Source organism: Rana temporaria, chromosome 13, assembly GCF_905171775.1.
Source record: "Rana temporaria chromosome 13, aRanTem1.1, whole genome shotgun sequence".
Classification (NCBI taxonomy): Eukaryota; Metazoa; Chordata; class Amphibia; order Anura; family Ranidae; genus Rana; species Rana temporaria.
In genome coordinates this window covers 69,792,104-69,817,214 of record NC_053501.1, presented here as the reverse complement: position 1 = coordinate 69,817,214, position 25,111 = coordinate 69,792,104, and the positions used below count along the sequence as shown (strand labels likewise).

Here is a 25,111-nt window from a genome sequence, read left to right as displayed (position 1 = left end):
TGAGCTAATTAACCAATCATTTACCATACTAGGCGACTCATAGATATGACCTTTCAGGGTAGACATCACGTCTCCTGCTATACAATACACATTATCATAAGTGTAAAAGAAGGACATCTTCACACAATAGCAGGGTCAATTAGCACAGAGAACAGACAGATGGCTGGAGGTGATGGCATTAGCATCTAACAGTATGTGTCCCAACAGTATGAATGAATCACTCTTACAATTAACCCGTTGAGTTCAGAATCAACAAACAGTAAATAGTTCTTTACAGATATCCTGGAATATATTGTGGATAATAGTTACATAATAATCCCATCTCAGGTAGTCCAAGATATCATTTCTCAGTCATCCTATGCCCCTAGTGGATTTTAGACATAAGAGGGTCTGGGGATGTCCCGAGTGAGTCTGTCACAGCTACTATTGTGGTGTTATGATGGCAATATGATTAATTGCTAAGGCAAGCTTTAATCTATTGTTGGCAAGAGTTTGCTTGACTGATATGATTGATGTTACTCACCAGATATTTAGGCCATCCTAATTGGGAAAAATTACCCTGCACTCTTTTGATGACAAAACCTGAGTTTGGAGGTGGTGTTCACTTGATCTCCTGCCAGTTACTATTTGTCCTCTTGCCCCTGTGTCCACCTGGGGGAATGTCTTTGGCCCTTTTAATGGCTACCACACATGTATGGCCATCTATCGATGTGATGCCATTCTGTTTTGGGGAGGTGGATAAATTTAGTGAAACTCAGTGAGAACTGGAAGGGCACTCCACCATTGACTACAATATTTATCTGTTTTTAAGTAACTTTTTTCATAACAAACTATGAATACACAAAAGGCCGGCAATACTAAATGACAGACCGTTGGTGAGATTCGAACCAAGTTCCTGTCCCGTCCTGACCCATGGGCGGGCCATTTAGGAGCTGATTCTGTTTTGCAGACTCGGGAGCGAGAGCTGCCGGCTGCTTTTCATATTAACTGGCAAGTGATTGGTGGCTAGGACCGCCCTGCACCCTATTCACCAATTACTTGCCGGTTAATATGAAGAGCAGTCAGAAGCTCTCGCTCCCTTTCAGTGCAGAGCTGTGTCTCCCGAAGTCACATGCAGCTTATTACTATATTATATTCAGAGGGCAAAGGGCAAAGTACACTACTGTGGGAGGGGATTTGTGATTTGAGAGAGCAGTGCTGGAGGGGGAGGCTGGCTGGATATTCAGAGGGCAGAGTACACTACTGTGGGGGGATTTGTCATGTGAGGGGGCAGTGCTGTAGGGAGGAGTAATGTGATGGGGGCAGTGCTATGTGTGTGTGTGTGTGTGTGTGTATGGGGGGTTGATGTGAAGGGGGTCGGTGATGTGGGGGGGTAATGCACAGGGGGCTAGTGATGGGAAAAGGGGCAGTGCTGTGGGGTGGAGGGGATGGGGGAAGGTGATGTAAAGGGGGCCGTGCTGTGGGGGGAGGGGTGATATGGAGGGAGGTGGGGGCAGGTAATGTGAAGGGGGCAGTGCTGTGAGGGGGAGGGGTGATGTGGAGGGGGGTGGAGCAGGTGATGTGAAGGGGTGCAGTGCTCCGAGGGGGGGGGGTGATATGGAGGGGGTGAGGGCAGGTGATGTGAAGGGATCAGTGCTGTGGGGGCAGATGATGTGAAGAGGGCAGACCACACTACTGTGTGTGAGGGGGATTTGTGATGTGAGGGGGGTGGGTGATATGAAGGAGTCTTCGTACAAATGGCGATTTGGACCTCTGTTGGAAGAATATTTTACTAATTGGACCTCCGTAAAATGTAATTCAATACCCCTGCACTAGGGTATCAAATGTGTTGGAAATTCTTTGGGAACACACCAGATGATGTCTTGGTAGATGAAACGTTGGTACGTACCACGCTGGCTCCACAAAAACTGCGTTCTTCTCCTTGTGATCACATTATACAAAGGCCTGTTTTTATCTACATTGATGTAAGTGCAATACTTTATTTAATACATTTTTAGCCAAGGATTTTATGCTATGTGGCAATCTTTTTTTTCCTGAATGGCTCCTTTCTATTGACTGGTGGAGCAGATAAGTCTCTATATGCTGAGCTTGGATTTTTATGCTTTCTTGATGTTGGTGCCTGAAAGCTTTATTTTCGAATCTGTACTGCTGTACAATCCACATGCTGGTTCCTATGGCGTTAAAGACCCCATCAGTTTTGCTTGTTTGGCTCTCGGCTGCTGGCAGGTAGCCCACACCATTTGGTAAGAGTACCCAATTACCTTCACTGGTGATAGTAGCATATTTGATGGTGAATATTGTTTCCTTGCTGAATTGAGCACACACCTCTGTCGGTCGTCCTTGGCTGGAAGTCCGAATATCCACCTGATTTGCACCATTTGAAAAATGACTTTTTTTTACTTTGGACTCATTTAAGTGTCTCTTGATGCAGTTTAATGGACATTTAGGTACTCAATATATTTATGTATATGTTGTCTCACTTTTTTGCATACTAGTCTTGCTTTGCAGGCAATGTCATTAATGTATGTTTAATTTTGCACTGCCACTTATATGTTTGCATTATTACATATATCACTAGTTGAATAAATAGAGAACTCCACGATATGGTAATAAAAATATAAATATATTAAAGAAGCTGCTCCCCTAAGGTGATGTGAAAACAACTTTAGCAATGTGGGGGTGTATAATAATAGGGGGGCGCTAATAGTAGGTGATAGATAAATTCCAAATTCTAGCTTGAAACAATATATTAACTATAAGGTCAACAATATAATAGTGATTTAAAGTGCAAGTGCTTATATATTAACAACATCGAAAAATAGGTGCAAACAGGTTAAAAAAATGCAGCAATGGTCACTAAATGATAAGCATTGGTAAGTCCATGCATCTAATGGTTGACTTGAGAGTATACACCATCACCACGGAACAGATATCAAACTGGAGACACCTGGAAAAAGGTCGAGGTAAGTGCCTACTTACCAGACCACCATGACCCTTTGTTTGAAAAAAGGATCCGGTGGAGCTTTAGTACAGTTGGTGGCCTAAGGTCTGTACTGGTACCTGGATGGGACTGGCCAGGAATGGACTCCAACAGAAGAAGTCTATTCCAAACATCAACTATTGTTTCAGTAAAGTAATATTTTTTAGGTTTTCAAATCTGGAAGTTGCTGAACGTGAACAGGAACACCTCTGAAAGGCGTTCCTGGTCACGTTCAGCTACTTCCAGATTTGGCACAGAGAGGCGGTGGAACGCACGCTACACCGACCCACGAGAGTGAGATACAGTGCAGCTGGTGCTCCACGTCACATCTAGCTGTAACACACTTGATTCCTTAGTGCCAAGGTATCGGCACTTGCACAAGTAAGCTGCTTTTTGTCTTTTGTTTTTAATCTGTTTTACAATAAACTTCACTATGGCCCATTTTTCTTCATTTTATTCATGGTAATTAAATAAGTCCATTCCTAGTCAGTCGCATCCAGGTACCAGTACAGACTTTAGGCCACCAACTGTACTAAAGCTCCACCTGATCCTGATCCTCCACCTGATTTTTTCAAACGAAGGGTCATGGTGGTCTGGTAAGTAGGCACTTACCTCAATCTCTCACCGGGTGTCTCCAGTTTGATATCTGTTCTGTGGTGATGGTGTCTACTCTCAAGTCAACCATTTGATGCATGGACTTACCAATGCTTATCATTTAGTGACCATTGCTGCACTTTTTTAACCCGTTTGCACCTATTTTTCGATGTTGTTATTATATAAGCACTTGCACTTTAAATCACTATTATATTGTTGACCTTATAGTTAATATATTGTTTCAAGCTAGAATTTGGAATTTATCTATCACCTACTATTAGCGCCCCCTTATTATTATACACCCCCCACATATCACTAGTTACTTGGTACTGCACTTAAATCCTTACCACTTTCTTTACACAATTTGTCTAAGTGTGGTGTGGTGGCGCAGTATTTTCCTTCCTTTTTTTTTATTATTAATACTTACATTTTTATGTACATTGATGTTATACCATCATGTGGAGTTTTAGGACGCTTTGGTCCACTAGCTTTTAATTGTATGTCAATAAATCATTGTCAATTTTAAACGTGTATTTTCATTGGTACCTGCAAAATCTGAATAAGAAATTTCCAAAGCTGCATTATATTACATTTCTGCTTTTGGGTTTAATACCACTTTAAGTAGCTGGTCATCAGCATGGACATGACCTCAAACTAACTGGAGGAAAGTTCAAAACCTAAAAAGTATTACTTTACTGAAACAATAGTTGATGTTTGGAATAGACTTCCTGCAGAGGTCCTGAGTCAGTCAACAAACTGTAAGTGCTTTCAAACATGCTTGGGACAAACATAGATCTATACTCTGACAAAACTAAACAAAAAACAAAAAAAGTACATGAAAATATAAAGCAAAGACTCGAAAGACCACTTGGTCTTTTTTCTGGCGTCACTTTTCTATCTTTCCAGGAGGTTATTTGCAGGTTCTTTGTACCTGGCTGGCCTGTACCAGAACTTCATATTGCACCCAGGTTAGCTCAAACTTTTCTCAAGTAGATTTTTTTTTGCCTGTCCATCAAAACACATTGTTCCAAATAGAAGAGTACAGTTTCACCTCTTTTTTCTGAGGAGCTCCTTTCCATCTTCTGGAATTTCAGTTTGGATTCTCATCTTCCAGATTCCATTGCTCAGACAAAGAGTGAACCAGATCCTAGGACAGTTCCTTCATTCTATGTATGTATGCAGGATAACTGGGTGAATCTATTTCACTGGCCAAAGTCTGTTCTTCTTTACTTACAGTATTAATCCTAGGATACCCAATCCCATTTTCTCAGCCTTGGAAGTTCTAGCAGTGTATGCTGTCAGAGCTGAGAATGTGTGGAAGGCCCTTATCCAACAGAAATGAGATGCTAGTTAGAGGAGATCTGCACCTTCCCCACTTTTTTTCCCAAATATATTTGTCTTTCAGCACTTTTAGTTTTGTTTGCTCCTCAGTTCACTGACCTTTTACAGCTTTGGCATGGAATTACCCAATAACCTTCAGATTTAAATTGACTCTATGCCTTCATGTTCATAACTGATTCCATATGTTCCTCCTCAAACTAGTAATTCTGATTAGGTAGTCCTGAAAGTAAATCCCTCCTGATCCAGGAACTCAGATTTCTTAATGGAACCCTAAAATACCCTGTCCAATAGAAGGCCTAAAGGATTGAGAAGCTTTTCTTGGTATTTCAGAAAAACGTACACGCTCTGACACTGCACAAGCAGTTGCACCTACAGTACCCTAAAAGGTAATAAGTGAGGGACACTGTTATTAGTCAGTTTTGGCTTAACATACTCACAACCAGTGCAGTGAATGTGGCTTGCCAGATTCCTGTTGCCATTCGTCTAGTTCCAGCAGCCTCTCCTAAAATGTCCTCTTCCTGTGCCGCTCTTCCTCACAACCTTCAAACTCGAGTGTTCTCATGCTTTCTGAACCCTGGATCTTAAAATTACTAGGCAAAAGGTGCACAGATAACCTATTTTAACTGTTTAGCTTTATTGAAGAAAAGAACTACAAGATATTGTTGACAGTTGGTGCTCGGTCCGGTTGGGTTCGGTGGTTGAAACTTGTGAAACCTTATTGAATCTTTTCCAATTGCTCTAAATCCACACCTGAAAAAGGTTATTCTTACAGGGAGAACATAAAAGAGAAGGGTGTAGGGGGAGTAAGGTCAGGGGAAAAGATGATTTACAATTTAGGCTGCCATCACAAAGACATTTATTGTTGGTAGTGCAAAAATGTCAAATCTTCCATATTTCAGTGTGCTTGTTTAATGTATTCCCTACCTCTTAGGCCGCGTACACACGGTCGTTCCAAACCAATGAGAATGGTCCGACGGGCCATTTCCATCGGTTCACCACTGAAGTGGCCTGATGGTCTGATGTGCGTACACACCATCGTTCCAAAAAACGATCGGGTCAGAACCGCGGTGACGTCAAACACACAACGTGCTGAATAAAACGAAGTTCAATGCTTCCAAGCATGCGTCGACTTGATTCTGAGCATGTGCAGGTTTTGAAACCGATGCTTTCTGTACTAACCATCGGGCAGCGGTCCATCGGTTCGATTTTGAAGCATGTTTAAAAATTTTGGACCGAAGGAAAACAGACCGATGGGCTATACACACGGTCGGTTTGGACCGATGAAACTGAACCTCGGTCCATTCTCATCGGTTTTGTCCGACCGTGTGTACGCGGCCTTAGTGTTCCCACCAGCTTAATTTCTCTAATCCAACCATATAGTTCTGTTTTAGAGGCAGAGGTTATTTGTTTCAGTGTGCTTTTCAAACTCTGACATTGCTCCAAGAGCAGAGTTGTGGCAATTTTGAAAATTTGTCTTAAAACAGAACTGCTACAAAGATTGCAATACTAACCTACACTGAGATCCACTTCTTCAAATCACCCCTTTATATTTATGGCCTCCACTTCAAGTTATTAATGCTTACCAAAACACAAAAATGACTTACTATAAATGGGTTTATTAATAAATTCTTTTATATATTTTAGGGTCTGTGGGAACCGGAAAATCGGATGCTATGAATGAAACAGCAGGTAACTTTTAAATACATCGCAATGAAAATGTTATATTCTCGGAGTTGTGAGAGACACAAGACTCTAGTCTGGAACAACCAATGTTTATTTCAGTACTTACTGTACACTCTAACATGCATCTCAGGACAGGTATCCCTTAGTATGCTCCCCTTACATTGTGTTACATCACACGTGGGTCCTCACTGTCCTCTAAGATGGTTTCCATGCCCCTTGACCCTTATCTTCACTCCTGGCTGAAGCCAGCTTTAAAGTGACAGTGTATGCAGAACCCTTCGGTTAAAACACCTTTCATCCATCTCCAAAAAAAAACACAACAAACCCGAGAACTGTCATAGAAAAATTAATAACGCACGTACATAATTAATAATCAGCGATTCATAAAAATATTAATATCGCACGTAACTAATTAAAGTAAGCTATGAAAACCTTTTTGTCTATATAAAAATTAAAGCAAAGAATAGCGCTGCGGAAAAGGGAAAAGTATTACATTTATTGATACAGAAAAGAAACTTGTATTACTCTAATATTTACAACTATAACATAAACCAAGGTGATATCTCAGGCACACAATTATACAAACAGTAAGATGGCTAAAGCAGGTTTACATCAGTATCTCAAGACAATTCATAGGAAAGGAAAAGTTACAGAGATTAAGCTTAGGAAGGGAGAGAGAGAGAGGAAAGGAGAGACAGAGAGGGAAGGAGAGAGAGAAAGAGAGAGAGAGAGAGAAGGAGAGAGAGAGAGAGAGAGAGGAGAGAGAGAGGGAAGGAGAGAGAGAGAAAGAGAAGGAGAGAGAGAGAGAGAAGGAGAGAGAGAATATTTACAGAGTACTTCACCAAGGTTTCCCAATCAGCTCATGATCCAGTCTGCCTCTACTCAACCTAGGACTTGTCTCTATATACCCTTCCGATGTAACTTTTCCCGCTCTAAGAATGCCCCTCAAATGTACCTTTTTCCCGCTCTAAGCTTATCAGATCTCCATCCCTTTGAGATAACCTTCCTATGTTATTATAGGTTTAAAATCGTTTTGTTAGTTGAACTCTAACAACGAGTCACTCTGTTGATTAAGAAAAACAGGACAGTTGACCAACGACATCTCAGTCTCATTAATAAGAAAAGCCTTATAAAAGAATGACATATACATCTTCATATATATGGTTTTGAAAAGTCTCTACCACAGTTCCCCCTGAAGTTCATTCTTGAACTTATGTCCTCCTTCAATGATCCGGTACCCACCCACAACGGCCCAGACGCCCCGACCCTTCCCCCACCACCACTGCGGCCTTTTCCTTTCTTGAACTCGCCGTAACTCATCAAGGTAGATTTGAGACAGTCCTGGTGCCTTTGAGACTTCCGATCCGAACCCTGAGTGTCTGTACTGCAATGTTTCATCGCCCCTCTGCATTGGAGGAGTGGAATTCCAACATTGATGGCGGGATCCTTATATTTAGTCCTGTATCTTGGAAAGGTGGTGTTCTGATTGTCCCCATTGGATCGGACCGCGAGACAGCACTTTTTCAGCATGATGAAGGGTTTCGGAGTGTCTTATTCATGGCATGTTTGTCTTCAAAAAAGATGACTTGGTTGTCGTTGTTTCTTCAGGTGGTGGTTGGGTGGGCCTCCAGACAGTCATGTATGAATACAAAAGGAGAAAGGAGAACGTCAGTGTACAGTTATTGGAGGAATGTCGGACAGGAGCCGTGGGGTGGCCTTTATGACTATAAAGCCGTAGGTAGACTAGGGGAGGTAGAATTACTTTAAGACATGAAAACCTGGATGTCCAGGGATACTTCAAATGGGTGTACAATATTGCGCTGGCGGGCAGGCATGCTCACGCGCCTTAAAAACAAAATATGACTGAAGTTCTAGTTACATTATCCTGAGAAGATGTATGATAGAAGCCAAAAAATAAAAACTTAGAGAGCATAATATTAAAGGAGGAAAGGAAGAGAGGTGAGTAATGAAAAAGAATATGGAGAAGAGAAAAAAACACAAAAAAATAAAAATAAAAACTACAGATTTAATGCTGCTCCAACCAAGCTCTCCAGTTTAGATTCCACTTTCGATTGTTAAAAGAGCATTGAATCGGTATTTCAAAAAAACTTAATACCTAGTTGCCCTGTCAATTTTAGCTGACAGCGAGAAAAAAAAATAAAAAATAAAAAGAATAAAAAATAAAAATAGTAAAAATAGAACATTGTTCCTTTAAAAAAAACGACTTCTCTCTCCTACTAGTAATTGGTGGTATTTTTGCTGGTCAGGTATACAGATAATAACGAGAGAGAGATGATTTAAATTTGTAGAATTTGGGTAAACCTGACCACACGTTATTATTACAAATTGAAGAGGCTTATTCCTAGATCAACAGGTTCTAGGGTCCTCTCTTAAAAAAAAAACAAGAACAAAACAAAAAACAAAAAAAAAAATAGACTCTTCTGCCCTATTGGTGATCAACAGGTGAACATGATCATGGTCACTTAACAACGTACGAGTCGAATGCATTATTTATTTTTTTCCTTCCAGGTCTATGCACTACTCCCCCCTTCAGGTGGACAAAGTTCAAAGCTTTTGGAACTTTTCTCACCTGAATGGAATGAGAGAGGAAAAAAATAATTATAATGAAAAAAACTATAACCATAACATTTCAGGGAGAAAAATGAGAGAAAAAAATAAAAAAGAATAAAAAATAAAACTGACAAAAATAAAAAAAATGAGAAAAATTGATTAAAAATTCCTAGAAAAAACTTAAAAACAATAAATGATCCTCATCACTCGACCCATAAAATAATGGAGAAAGTTTCTTGGTAAATGCTCCAATGAATGTGAATAAATGTGTCCCACTCTTGGCGAATCCTGGAATACCATCCAGCATCAACAAAAAATGTGGAGGGTATTAATAGTGGCAAATAATAACAAATGATAGGTGAACAAACTGTGCCAAGCCAATGCACAATGTTGCATCAATACAATCAAAAGTGAAATATTTGGGTAACCAAATAAACATCAATATTAATGAAAAAACGGAAATCCAGTATATAAAAACACCAAAAAACAAAGGTCAAATAAAGTGCAGCGTGCAATAATTATAGTGTAACAAATTCCAAAGTGATCCGAAGTAGTTTAAAACAACATGCAAAAATTAAGCATGAAAATAAATCTAATTGTGAAAAAATGTCCAGTGAAATGAATAATGTTACATTAATAACAATGTCTCTAAAATTCACCAATAGAGGTTAAAAATAAAAGCACAGTGATAATGGTAAAGTGTCACAGTGCATATAAGGTGAAGAAAAAAACAATCATAAAAAATGTTCAGTGAAAAAGATAAGTGCTCCAAATCGCAAATCTTTAAAATCCACAGCGTTCAGTGATCAATCCTGGATGTGCATGCAAGCTTAGAACTTCCACCATCAGGATTCCCAGAAGTGTCCAACAAACTAGGTGTTCCAGCCCCTTACCTCAGAGCGGATTGTATTTAAGCCTATATAGATGTCTCACAGGCAGTCAGCTGTTCATCCAGCTCCACAATCCCACGACCCAGTCACGGATGGTTGCAGTCTCTCAGAGGGAACATAAAGCAAGGGGAGCCTCCATGGTGTAGTAACATCAATGCATTTTATTGAAAAACAAATAGACACTCACATTTCTAGTAGTACAAAGTCGGCGTGTGTAAATCTTTGTGTCTCCCGCTCTGCGGCCGCGAGCGGGTGACGTCACCAGCAGCTCCTCCACGTCAAGTGTTCCCTCTGAGAGACTGCAACCATCCGTGACTGGGTCGTGGGATTGTGGAGCTGGTGGCTTTTCCTTGAGAGAAGATACCTCGTTGAGGTGCACATTCTCATAGTTTTGGCGTTCATGCTCCTGATAGTAATGCACATCATTACTTGCATCAGGGAAAGCAATAAAGCTACACAGATTAGGACAACAACAGGGTGGAGCAAAATGTCTAGGAAAGCTGACGCGTTATACCCAAATATACTTTCCCACCAGGAAATCTTAGCGTCTTCCTCTAAAGCGTGGGATACTTGGATCAACTTATTTTGATCATGGGTGAGTCGTATAGTGGCTTGTTTCTCAGCATCTCTCAGCACATTTAATATTTCATCCTGTTGTCCAAAATCTACCAGCCAAGCCTTTAACTCAGCCCCAAATCCCAGAGGAAGTTTCTGTAGATGTATGGGGGTGTCAGGTTTGATATCAAGCTTTTTCTCTGGGGTAACAGGGGTACGTCCTTGTGTCCCGGCTATATCTATTCCCAGGACCGGGGAAGATGTACAGTAGACTCCCTGAGGTAATGTACCCCGTTGAGTATAGTTCAACCCATAGGCAGAATATAGAGCATCATTGGAAATTTGATACCAGCACCAATACCCTTGCCCCAAGTATTTCACATAAGGTTGGGACAATTCCTCGGCCTCCAGGAGACACGACCCTTCCTTGTGCCAGCATTGTTGTCTCATGATCCTATCCTGTTTCCCTTGACATAACACCACCCCTTTCTTCCTCCAGCACCCATCAGTATCAATCATTTGAGGTTGTTCAGACTCATAAACCATCAGATCATGTTGGACTCGGGGGTGTAACACAGTAGTGCCCGATAGGATAGTACCCAAATTAACTGTGGTATAAGCACGATGTTCAATCCCGGCGACCGGAATCAGGGATGAGACTGTGCAAATCAGGTTTTGACAGCCATGGAATTGAGTCATCCACCAATCCATATGACTCATAGCACACTTGGATACTACCCTACCTACTGCGCCAACCTACCTAGCTCGTTTCTGAGTACCTCTAAATCCCTTGTGTTTAGGCTACTCAGGACAACACCTCCTGTTCCTAAGGCAGTATCTATTAGGTCTCTTTTTGCTCTAATGGGGGAATATTCTCCCCCCCCCATATGTCCAGCCAGGCGCTACTCTTTCCACACCTAGGTGTCCAAAAAAAAAAAAAAAATGTTTTATCCAGGAAGCCTACCCCACCTCCACCTAAAATGTTCTCTCAGCCAGCTCCATGTCCGATAATTCCCAGTAGTTATTATATTTTTTCCACCCCCTCCCCTTAGCTTATAAATCCCTTGAGCCGGGCCTTTTTATTCACACCTTGCACAAACTGTTGGCACCATTTAAATCCTGTTGCCCAAAGTTTAACTACCTATCTTCTAATTCCTCCCCGAATCCCAACGGAAGTTTCAGTAAGTGTAAAGGGGATGTCAGGTTTGCTATAAAACCTTTCTTCAGGGCAACTCGGGGTGTAACCCGGGGTTCCGTCTATATCCATCCCAAGGACAAGAGAATAGGTACAATAGACTCCCCAAGGTGGTGTACCCTGCTGAGTACAATTCAACCTAATTCTGACAACAGTGCATCACTAGACCAGCACCCATACCCCAGCATTCGGTATTGAGTACAACAGCACATATACCATTGAAACAATGACAAAACCCACAAAAACTCCCTCCCTGTGACTTGATTTCAGTGACCATGCCCCACTACCACCTGGTAGGTCCAAGGAACACCCTAGTTCCATGACTAACACCCCATCGGTATCCTCTAGGACAAAGAAACAAAACTCGCCTATGTCCTAAATTATACATAGGTGTTTCCTCCCCCGTAATGATCTCCCCATCCAGAACCCACAGTGAAATACCTTCCCAACATTCCTCCTTCACCACCGTGTATTGACCTAAAGATTTCCTCTTATTCTGAAATCCTGAAAAACACAGTTATCGATTCTGAGGGATAAAACACAAAATAAAAGTTTAGTAATAATAATAAACATTCAATTTTTTCTTAACCTGGAAACAAAAAACAATGGTTATATATCTGTAACAAGACATTATCATATAAAACACAAATATACATTACATTATATTACATAAACCGTGCACTTTCTTTTAAAATACCAAAAATTGTTGAGCTCAACGTTTCATTAATATGTATTACTATAATACATATTAATGCCATATGGATTTTTGTTCTATGGTATACCAATAATTCCCCCCTAAAAATGTATTCACCATGGTTAAAAATGAGCAGTTTTAAAACAAACACATTTTTTATAAGTTTCCCTTTTGTCTTGCAAGACAATCATACTTACCTATTCTGAGTACATTGGAAAACTTCAAAAAGAAACTTCTATGGAAACAAAGATTACCGTTAATACAAAAAAATACACACATATATATATATATATATATATATATATATATATATACATACACATAAGGCATCTTACTTTCGCTTTACCATTCACTCGGCTCACTCAATTTGCATGACAATACAGCTGTTTCACACACCCTCACAAAATAGAAGGGGGGGTCATTCGGGCTGTCAGCGCTGAGTCAGCAGCTGAGAACACACGTCACACACTCTCAGTTAGACTTGTGTCAGGGAAAGAGAGGGGGGGTGGTTGCTCTGAACTATAGAACACCATTCCCAAGTTTTAAACCTTAACCAACACAAAACAAATCCTCATGCCATCACACATACCCTCACAATCCATTTATCTAGGTCAAATATGACCTCAAGACCTTACATGTTCTATATCCTACTTACCCATAAACTCTGTTCATCATCACTTCTCTGGGGATGTGGATTCCCTATTAAAAATACTCACCTCATCAGTTCTGATATCCTACCATCCCTGCCCTCCAAGCATCTTTTTTCATTTGTTCGTATCATCTTCCCGTGGTGACTGCACCACAGGGCTTCCCAAGCGCTTGGCTTGAAAGTACCCTTTTTCGAATATTGCTTTCCTGTCCACTGATCCCAATCTTTTATATATTTCACAACCCAAGGTCCATATTCATCTATCATTTCTTCCTTCGGAGTCCAGTGGTAAGGCTCCCCACGGTTCGACATCCGTTTTGAAGCGATTTGATTTCCCATCCTTTTTGCGGACGAAGGACCTTGAGCTGATCCCGCAAACCCTTAAAGGTCGCTTTTTCCCAAAGTTAGCTACGCTTTGAGCCCTGATTGAGTGGACCGGTACTGCCCCTCTGCTGATCTTTTTTCACTACTTGTCAGAACAATGACTGACTATAGTCCTTCAAAAAATTAGCCCGGGGATTTTCCCAACTAAATTAGTTGTCCTCCCGTGAACTTTTCTGCAACATTCTAAAAGAAATGCTTACTTATTAGATCGTTATGATTGCTTGCAGTGCAAGAGGCACCTAATTGCACTAATTTAACTGACGCTTACCTAATAATGATTTTTAGCAGTTACAATATAGTCAGTGTTTACAGATCTTATTACACCGCTTACCATCCCCAGTTATTTGTTTACACAGAGGAATAGATTCACATACATCCAGATAATTCAGTGTGATTTTAGTCTCTGTTTCCACTGATGTGATTTGCCATGCGACTTTGGACCCAAAGTCGCATTACAACTCGCAGCCCATTGATTTCAATAGCACCCATTCCAATCTATGTGGCTCAATGCTGCAGCGACCGATAAAGGTACCTGCACCATTTTGATGCGACTTCTGGATAAAAAAAACGCATTCAAAGCCACACCACAGTCGCACTAAAGCTGCATTTCCAAATCGCACCTTGAATCAGGCCACATTGGAGTTGCACCAGTGGAAACGCAGCCCAAAAGCATAGGTGCTGACAACAACTGAAAATTAACATTTGTGAGATGGATAGGGAAGCTTTGCTCAACAAGAAAAAGCTTCATTAAGCACCTACTATGGATCTGGCCTTTATCACAGTATACAGCAACCAATACCAACAATTGGAAAAGATCTTCAAAAAGTATTGGCCCATTTTCAGAGAGCACAGAACTTTAGTAGCGGTATTGCCATCACGACCCAGACTCACCCACCGCAGAGCACCAACACCACTAACACACCCCGTCCACAATGCACTCGATCCCCCCAGGGAAGCGAGCACCTGTCCAGAACCTGAAGGACTCCACGGATGCCAGAGATGCCCACCGTGCAAAACAAATAAACCCCAGCCTCTGAGAAAAACAACATTCAAGTCCCCTGTACATAATAGAGAATTCCAGATAGAATAACGTATTACTTGTAATAGCACCCATGTGACCTACGTCATAGAGTGCCGCTGCTGACTCCAGTATGTGGGCCGTACTACCAGACCCTTACGTGTAAGAACACGTGAGCCCATCCAAAACATACGTAATGGATTCCCAAAACATAGTCTCTCTAGACATTTTGAGGAAAAACCTCATAAGGATCCATCTTGCCTCACGTTCTATGGGGTTGACATTATTAAAGACCACTGGCGGGGGGCAACAAAAAGATCCAGGTCTCACAAAATGAGACCCGTTGGATACACAGGTTGGGGTCTCTAGTTCCTAGAGGCCTCAACCTGGATATTCATTTGAACTGCTTTATTTCTAATTTTAAATGTTTTTTTTTTTATCACAAGTCACTTCTCTTTGCTGGCCTGCACAGGGTCCTGACTTTATTCATTCATCTATTTCTCCTATTAACGTGGAGGTTTCTTGGACACCAACTATTGGTGTAGGTTCACCAACTGAGTCACATAGGTTTAATAACCACTACACCCACACCTTATTGAATATTAATCATTATAGCGGCGCCATCGCCCCACTGTTTATTTACAAAAGCATAGGTGTGTTTCACTCACAAAGATTTGCCTAATCTCATTCAAAGGGTCAACTGCATAGACGCACACAGGCCCAGATTCACAGTCAGCGGGGTAAATTTGTGCGGGTGTAACGTATCCGCTCTACGCTACGCCTCTGCAACCCAGACGGGCAAGCGCTGTATTCTCAAAGCACTAGCTCCGTAAGTTGCGGCGGTGTAGCGCAAATCAGCCGGCGCAAGCCCGCCTAATTCAAATTTGGATCAGGGGGCGTGTTTTTTGTAAATCTACTGTGACTCGACGTGATAGATGTTTTTGCCGAACGGCGCATGCGCCGTCCGTGGAATTTCCCAGTGTACATTGCTCCAAAGTATGCCGCAAGGACGTCATTGATTTTGACGTGAACGTAGATGACGTCCAGCCCCATTCACAGACGACTTACGCAAACTACGTAACTTTTTCAAATTTCGACGCGGGAACGACAGCCATACTTATGCTTCATATACCAGGGGCAACTATACGCCGGGAAAAGCCTAACGTAACTTTACTGCATCGGCCGGGCGTACTTTCGGGAATTCGCGTATCTAGCTAATTTGCATACTCAACGCGGAATTCGACGGAAACGCCACCTAGTGGTCAGGAAAAATAAATTAAAAAATATGCAGTTACGATCCGACGGTGTAAGAGACCTACGCCTGTCGGATCTTATGGATATCTATGCGTGAGCGATTCTAAGAATCAGGCGCATAGATACGACGGCTCGGATTAGGACCCACGGCTGCGCACCTGGCGTTGCGCCGTTTTAAGTCCTTTCTGAACCTGGGCCATTGTCTCCAAGATTCCAAACAGAAATCCCTATTATCCGCACTGACACCCTGCTACAATTTCATTCTATATATATATCTACATTATTCAAAATCAGTCTCATAAACACATTCGCATAGACAAAAAAGAAAAGGTTAAGTTCTGAAAAGTTAACTCTCCTCACACGGGGCACCATTTTGTCATAGAAAAATTAATAACGCACGTACATAATTAATAATCAGCGATTCATAAAAATATTAATATCGCACGTAACTAATTAAAGTAAGCTATGAAAACCTTTTTGTCTATATAAAAATTAAAGCAAAGAATAGCGCTGCGGAAAAGGGAAAAGTATTACATTTATTGATACAGAAAAGAAACTTGTATTACTCTAATATTTACAACTATAACATAAACCAAGGTGATATCTCAGGCACACAATTATACAAACAGTAAGATGGCTAAAGCAGGTTTACATCAGTATCTCAAGACAATTCATAGGAAAGGAAAAGTTACAGAGATTAAGCTTAGGAAGGGAGAGATAGAGAGAGAGAGAGGGGGAAGGAGAGACAGAGAGGGAAGGAGAGAGAGAGAGAGAGAAGGAGAGAGAGAGAGAGAAGGAGAGAGAGAGAGGGAAGGAGAGAGAGAGAGAGAAAGAGAAGGAGAGAGAGAGAGAGAAGGAGAGAGAGAATATTTACAGAGTACTTCACCAAGGTTTCCCAATCAGCTCATGATCCAGTCTGCCTCTACTCAACCTAGGACTTGTCTCTATATACCCTTCCGATGTAACTTTTCCCGCTCTAAGAATGCCCCTCAAATGTACCCTTTTCCCGCTCTAAGCTTATCAGATCTCCATCCCTTTGAGATAACCTTCCTATGTTATTATAGGTTTAAAATCGTTTTGTTAGTTGAACTCTAACAACGAGTCACTCTGTTGATTAAGAAAAACAGGACAGTTGACCAACGACATCTCAGTCTCATTAATAAGAAAAGCCTTATAAAAGAATGACATATACATCTTCATATATATGGTTTTGAAAAGTCTCTACCACAGAACAGACCAAATCAGTAACTAATTAACTGTCCAACAATAGTCCTCCAAACACAAGAGATTGACAGGATTTCACCTGCTTCCAGAAATGAGACCAATCTTCCAGGGACAGCTACAGGGATAAAATTACAGTCTTGTAACCTGTCCTGCAGCTGAAACCGGTCCTGGGGGCGACAATGTAATTGAGGACAGGCACCCAGCGACTCGGGGCCAAAAACAGGGCTGGCCGCAATGGTCACCGGTGGGGCCAAGAAGGGCTCCATAAGCTCAGAGGGTTCCAAAGTTCAGAGTCCCCCCAAACATCAGTCCCGGTGCATTCTGATCCGCTGGGTGCAGACCCTTGAGACCCTGGTAAATCGGCCAGCATCAGGGATTCGAGCAGCTGAGAATGAGGAGATAGTTGGTCCGCATGTCATCTGCAAATGGAACAATCTTCCAGGCAGACCCTATACATCTTGTGTCCCGAAAGTTCCTGCAAGGATAGCAGAAATGTCCAAAACAGTCCATGGATGCCTACCCAGAAGGAATTCAGCTGGAGTTTTCCCGGTGGTTGCATGTGGTAAAATCAGAAAGGAAGGAGTGCAGCTGCTGGGGTGACAGGGACTGTTGTTTACTTGCAGCCACTGTAGCTTTGAAATAGTGTTTAAAAGTCTGCACAAACCATTTTGCTTGGCCATCTGTAGCCGGGTGGTAAGGTGTGGTCAACTTGTGCTTGATGTTGTGGGCAGTCAGGAAACTCTGAAACTCCTGGCTGGTGAATTGTGCCCAGTTGACGATTTCTCAGGGGTATCAAAACATAGAAGTGAGATGTAACAGTATGGAAATTGTCTCCTTAGTCATTGGCTAAGTAATGGGAATTACCTCAGGCCACTTTGAATGGGCGTCAACTAAGATCAATAAGGTGTGTCCTCTGATCGGGCCTGCAAAGTCCAAGTGTAGGCGAGAACAGGGAATCGTGGGCCAAGTCCAGGGCTGGACACACCCTCAAAGAGGGTCTCTTGCAGTTTGTGCACATCCAGCACATGCATACACATATGTTATGATGTCTGGGCCATATTCTGAGAGAAGTTACGATGGAGTATCTCAGGATACTCCATCGTATCTCTCTTTTTTGGCCCGTGTATCTATGCGACTGATTCTTAGAATCATTTTCGCATAGATACACTTAAGATCCGCCATGTGTAAGTCACTTACACTGTCGGATCTTAAATGTAATTACGCCGCCCGCCGCTAGATGGCATTTACGTGAAGGTCTCATTTGTTTATGCAAATGAGCCTGCTACGCCGATTCCCGAACGATTTCGCGTCGCGTACCCGTCGCTAACGTCGTTTGCGTAAGCGGAAACTTACTCCTGCTATATGAGGAGTAAGTTTCCGCATGTCCCACGTAGGCCATGTTACGGATAGCGTCGGGTCCGCGTCGTGTTTTTCCGTTGGCTACGTCGTTTCCCTAAGTCGTTCTTGAATACGACTTTACGTCAATGACGCACACGTCGGCGTCATTGACGTTTTCCACCGAGAACTGGAGCATGCGCACTGGGCTTTTTTTAAGCCCGGCGCATGCGCAGTTACTTAGAATCGGGGGCGCGCTTAATTTGAATAGAAGCCGCCCCCTTGAAGATACGCGTGGCTACGCCGGGCCATTTACACTCCGCCGCCCCAAACTACGGAGCAAGTGTTTGGGGAATACAGCACTTGCTCCTGTAGTTTGGGGCGGCGGAGTGTAAATGCCTTACGCGCCGCCCGCGGACATTTACAGAGAATATGGGCCTCTGTGTCTAGGTTTGGCCTTTTGTTTCATACGTGTGCCCCCAGGATGAGCAGTATGTGGCAAATCCAGAATGAGTCTCCGGAGGGTCTGTGGAGCCATCACTCTTTCTCCCCATAAAACACAGTTGCCAGCCACAGTTAATTCCATACACCTACTGAGATAAGGTTCATAAACGTGTGTGATGGTTTCAGGCCAACGGGACCTCACCCAGGAGAGTATTGTTTTCAGGATGGAGTCCTTGGCTGTATGGGCTGCTATCTCTCCAGAACACAAGAAGGACAGGCTGGTGTGACAACAACTCTTGACTGGTGGAGAAGAGTCCATTGACGTCCCCATCAGTCGGGATATTGTGTCTGCATTGGCATTGGCATCATGACCGTGATACTGGATTTTGTAGCTATATGCTCCAAAGAAAAGGGCATAGCGTTGGAGGCGGGCCGCAGACGTCTGAGAGATGCCTTTGTCAGGGCTAAAGATCTGAAGGAGTAGTTTATGGTCCGTCAGTATGGTGAATTCCCTACCATACAGGTAAAGATGAAACTTCTTAATTGCCCATATCAGTGCAAGAGCTTCTTTTTCGATGTGTGAATAACTGCTTTTTGCTTTGTCAAGGACCATGAGGCAAATGCCACTGTTTTTTCTGACCCATCTGGTAAGATAAGAGATAGTACAGCCCCCAGACCATTAGGTGAGGCATCACAAGCCAAGGTGAGAGGCTTCTGGAGGTCATAGTGCGCGACCATGCAGGACGCCAGCAGCTTCCGTTTAGAAACTTTGGAAGCACATTGGCATTGAGTGTTTCTACAAAAGCTTGTTCAATGTTCAGATCTGTCAGGATTTTGTGTTAATAGTTAGTATGCTCCCCTTACATTGTGTTGCATCACACGTGGGTGCTCACTGCCCTCTAAAATCGCTTCAACTCCCCTTGACCCTTATCATCACTCCTGGGTGGAGTCAGCCTTAAAGTGACAGTGTATGCGGAACCCTTTGGTTATAACAGAAGAAAAATTCACTCATTCATTCATCATCCCCAAATTTCTCAATACTCCAAAGTACTAGCTGCATTGTCATCTTCAGCGAACTCTAGTGTAAAGAAAAATATGTACATTAAAACAGTGAAGGCTGTGATCAAAAACATTAAATTTGTCATTAGCTTAATGGTGAAATAATTCATCATTACAGTATATCAGTTAAAATCTGCTTTGCGTAGATGTCAGGATTCAAATAAAGGAATTATGTAATTGCTAAATTCAGTATGTTAACAATACAAATACATACAAATCAAAATGGCAATATCACAATCTGTTTCATGATATATATATATATATATATATATATATATATATATATATATATATATATATATATATATATATATATATATATATATATATATATATATATGCAGGTTTCCTTTTACATGCTCTGTGTGCACAGTTCAATGCCCCCATGAAATCACAGTAAAGGTATTTTCCCATCTGATAGGTGACAAGGGAAAAAAAACTGCTTAAACTATATGTAAAGCTACAACTGGCGCACTTTCCCTATCATTGCTACTCTGCTTCTATTTCTCTGTCTGACACCTATTCTGCATCTAGTTTGATCTATCCCCGAAAGGATTTAAAGTAACCTTATTTGAGAAAAAAAAAAAATTATTTGAGGTTACACGAAGTAGACAGTAGAGGGACCCCACAGCCTCATTTTAGGCACCCTCTGGTGCCACAAAGTATTTGTATAGCAGCTATACCAATACCAACTTTTCAAAAAATTTGCATTTTCATATGGTTAAGCAAAACCACCTTTGACAAGAGTATTTCAAAATTATGAGTTATCATCACAGATCGCTCTGAGATAATAAGTCAGAATTCTAAGTTACTAACTCATAATCTTGAGATACTATGTCAAAAGTTTTTTCTAACTTTGTTCCAGACTTCTGGTAGTGATTTTGTCCTTGGGCTTACCACCTTATTTATCCTAATCTCCAGCACTCTACCCCTCCACTCATTTGGCCATTACAAAATTACATTGTATGTCAAGATTATTTTAAAAGAAAAAGTGTAGTGGGGTGCCATCTGTTCCATGCCTCCCTAGGTTCCTGGAGATGCCCAGGGATGATGAGTTCCCCAGCTTTTCTCTCTCAGCAGTTCAGATAGGCTACTCCTGATGAGGCAGAGGTAACCAAGCAAGTGATCTGCAGCCAGCTGAGAGACACTCCACTGTCCGAACCATCGTGTGAGTAGTGGGGCCAGAGCCTAAAAGCACGCAGCTTCTCCAGAAGACCCAGCTACTGTAGGATGTCCCTCCCCAGCTGCTACCAAAATACTTTAGTTCCAGTGGGGTGGCCCTGTGTCCCCAGAGATGGGATCCTTCTAGCTGTTTGCCTGTGTTACCAGAGCTACCCTGGACTTCACTGAGAGGAATTCTTTTTATAAGGATTATCAACATTTCTGTTTGTTTCCTAAACTGTTTTATTGAAGTAATGATTCTCAGCTAGACTCTGTTTATGCAGCCAAGTTACCCTGATAAAAAAACACAGAGACATTGTTGTGAAAAGTCCATGTGTGTGCAGCTTTTGTATTATTCTGCAGTGTATGCATGCTCCTTCTAACTTTGAACCTGTTTTAAAATGTTGCTTCTACCTTTGCGCCTGTTTTGTAAACTGCAAGTAACAGTGAGGCCTAGTACACACGAGAGGATTTATCCGCGGATACGGTCCTCCGGACCGTTTCCGTGGATAAATCCTCTGAGGATTTTGATCCGATGGAGTGTACACACCATCGGATCGAAATCCGCACCGAATTCCCATTGCGATGATGTGTCGCGCCGTCGCCGCGATGATGACGTGGCGACGTGCGTGACGCTGTCATATAAGGAATTCCACGCATGCGTCGAATCATTACGATGCATGCGAGGGATGGGTTCGGACGGATCGATCCGGTGAGTCTGTACAGACCAGCGGATCGATCCGCTGGAGCCGATTCTAGCGGATAGATTTCTTAGCCTGCTAAGAAATTTTTATCCGCTGGAAATCGGTCGGCCCGAAAAAAATCAGCGGAAAAATATCTGCTGGGTTGTACACACCAGCGGATCTATCCGCTGGAACTGATCCGCAGATAAATTCCAGCGGATAGATCCTCTCGTGTGTACGGGGCCTAACTCTCTGTCTGATCAATCAGCCTATTACCCAACCATTACACAAGCACGGTGTGATGGTTTAATCTACCCTACCTATTTACATTTTAAAGAACGTTTGTCTGATGATGAAAGTATGAAAGTTGATTTGTTACCATGTACACATTGCATAAGCCCATATATTTTATTCATGAACTAAAGTCATTTTTTAAACCATGGCTATTGGGACACCTCCAGCTTTAAAATTCTCCATAGAGCAGCACACTTTTTGCGATTCGGCACTGCGTCGCTTTAACTAATAATTGCGCGGTCGTGCGACGTGGCTCCCAAACAAAATTGATGTCCTTTTTTTCCCACAAATAGAGCTTTCTTTTGGTGGTATTTGATCACCTCTGCGATTTTTATTTTTTTGCTCTAAAGAAAAAAAAATAGAGCGACTATTTTGAAAAAAGCTATGGGCCAGATTCACAAAAGAAATACGACGGCGTATCTCCTGATACGCCGTCGTATCTCTGAGATACGATTGTCGTATCTATGCGCCTGATTCATAGAATCAGGTTACGCATAGATAGCCCTAAGATCCGACAGGTGTAAGTGACTTACACCGTCGGATCTTAGGCTGCAATTCTAGGCCGGCCGCTAGGTGGCGATTCCATTGCGGTCGGCGTAGAATATGCAAATGACTAGTTACGCCGTTTCACGAACGTCCGCGTTACCCGTCGCTGTAAATTTACGTAGTTTCCATAGAGATACGCCGCTTAAAACTAAAGCTGCCCTCTAGGTGGTCTAGCCAATGTTAAGTATGGCCGTCGTTCCCGCGTCGAAATTTGAAATTTCACGTCGTTTGCGTAAGTCGCTGGACGCCATTTACGTTAACGTCGAAACCAATGATGTCCTTGCGACGTCATTTAGCGCAATGCACGTCGGGAAATTTTAGGGACGGAGCATGCACAGTACGTTCGGCGCGGGAACGCGCCTAATTTAAATGGTCCCCGCCCCATTTAAATTAGGCGGGCTTGCGCCGGGCGGATTTACGCTACGCCGCCGCAAGTTTACAGGCAAGTGCTTTGTGAATCAAGCACTTACGCTGAAAACTTGCGGCGGTGTAACGTAAATGTAATACGTTACGCCGTCGCAGCGTAGGGCGATTCTACGTGAATCTGGCCCTATATTTTTTACTTTTTTGCTATAATAAATATCCCCCAAAAATATATACATTTTTTTTCCCTCAGTTTAGGCTGATACGTATTCTTCTACATATTTTTGGTAAAAAAAAAATCGCAATAAGCGTTTATTGATTGGTTTGCGGAAAAGTTATAGCGTCTACAAAATAGGGGATAGTTTTATGGCATTTTTATTAATAATTGTTTTTACTAGTTATGGCGGCGATCTGCGATTTTTGTTGGTACTGCGACATTATGGCGGACACATCGGACACTTTTGACACATTTTTGGGACCATTGGCATTTTTACTGCAATCAGTGCTATAAAAAATACACTGATAACTGTGAAAATGTCACTGGCAGGGAAGGGGTTAACACTAGGGGGTAATTTAGGGGTTAATTATGTTTCCTAAAGTGTGCTCTAACTGAAGGGGGGATGGGACTGACTAGGGGAAATGACAGATTGCTGTTCATACTTTTTATGAACATATGATCAGTAATTTCTCCCCCTGAAAGAACCGGGAGCTGTCTGTAACGAGCGATCGCGGGTGCCTGACGGTGATCGCGCCCGCTGTGCACTCGCATCGGCAACGGGGGCGAGCAGGGGGCCACAGGGAGACACGTTATATTACGTGATTTTGCGCAGCCGAGCCAACCTGCCGCAGTAAAACTGTGGTGGGCGGGCGGGAAGCTGTTAAGCTAGTGCATTGTTGGTTCACTTACCTTTTCCTTTGATTTCCCTTCTAATTTTATTTTCTTTGTCTGAATTTCTGACTTCCTGTTTCTCCTCAGTAAGCTTGCCCCCATCATCTGGCTGGGGGTTAGGCAGCTAGAACAGCTGCCTGTGGAGGAACAGGAAGTGAGAAATTTAGACAAAGAAAAAAAAAATTGAAGGGAAATCGAAGGAAAAGGTAAGTGAGCCAACAATGCACTAGCTTAAAGGAACCTATTTAGAAAATAAAAAACAAACCTTTACAACCCCTTTAAGCAGTAAATGTAAATAGAATGTATGAAATAAGGTTTTCACCAATCTTCTAGAACCAGAAACCACAAATCAAGATGAACTTCAGAAACAGAAGAGCTTCTTGAAGCTTCAGAAGAAGCAGGAGAAGGATCTAAAAGAGCTGGAAAGGAAAGGACAGAAACGCCGGGAAGAGATTCTCCAGAAATTCTCCAGTGCCTTCAGTGATCTGCACACACAGATCAACAAGAAAACTAGTCGAAAGTGTCAAAAAAAGAAGTATGTGTTTCTTATGTTTGTTGTGTCTGTTGCTTTAAAAATCCTGGAATAGGCTTCTGAAATAATTAGAATGCTTAATCGTTTCATTGTCAAGGCTCGAGACCACACCAATTTAGAGCAGGGCTGTTTAAATAGCATCATGGGCCCCTGGGCAAAGTAATGCTCTGGGGCCCCTACAATGATGACAGTGCAGGTAAACAGACATCAAGTAGGTAGGAGGCAGACTGCCTCCCCTGTGTATCCATCACTCTCAGTGGCATCATGGAGCCCCCAATTTCGGGGCAGCGTGGGCTCAAGGACCAGCTGCTTTGTGGAAAGTGCAGGGGCCCCCATGCAGCTGGGGCCCCTGGGCAGTGCCCAGGTGTGCCCTCTCATTAAGACAGCCCTGATTTAGAGGCAGGAAAAATATCTTCCTTGGGTGCTGTGATATGGGGAAAGGGTGCACCTCTTGTGGCTCTGTATCACCTCAGTCATCTCTTGCAGGACCAGGATGTCAAAATGACAGCTCAGCCCTGCATTTTTACATTAATGTAATGAGTGAGTTGCTACTGCCCATGTGACAGTATCCATCAAATATACTTAAAATATGTATTTTTTTAGCCCTAACCACAATCAATATAGACATCAATTATGTATCAAACCTTCATACATTGCCTTTGGAGTTGTGATTTTAGAGCACGTGTTGTGAACCTTGAAAGTGAATTTTTCCACAATGGGTATAGGTGCAGAGGTAAATAAGGGCTTGTTTTAATATTTCTTTACTTCTTGCA

General features: G+C 42.3%; 1 protein-coding gene across 1 annotated transcript in view; it reads left to right on the top strand.

The window, feature by feature from the left end:
• Nucleotides 1-25,111, top strand: part of PLCB2 (phospholipase C beta 2) — a 288,051-nt gene that overhangs the window by 227,842 nt on the left and 35,098 nt on the right. Inside the window, exons 25-26 of the mRNA XM_040332839.1 lie at nt 6,560-6,604; nt 24,140-24,341. Of these exons, the coding sequence (XP_040188773.1) occupies nt 6,560-6,604; nt 24,140-24,341 (247 nt within the window). The remainder of the gene's footprint in view (nt 1-6,559; nt 6,605-24,139; nt 24,342-25,111) is intronic.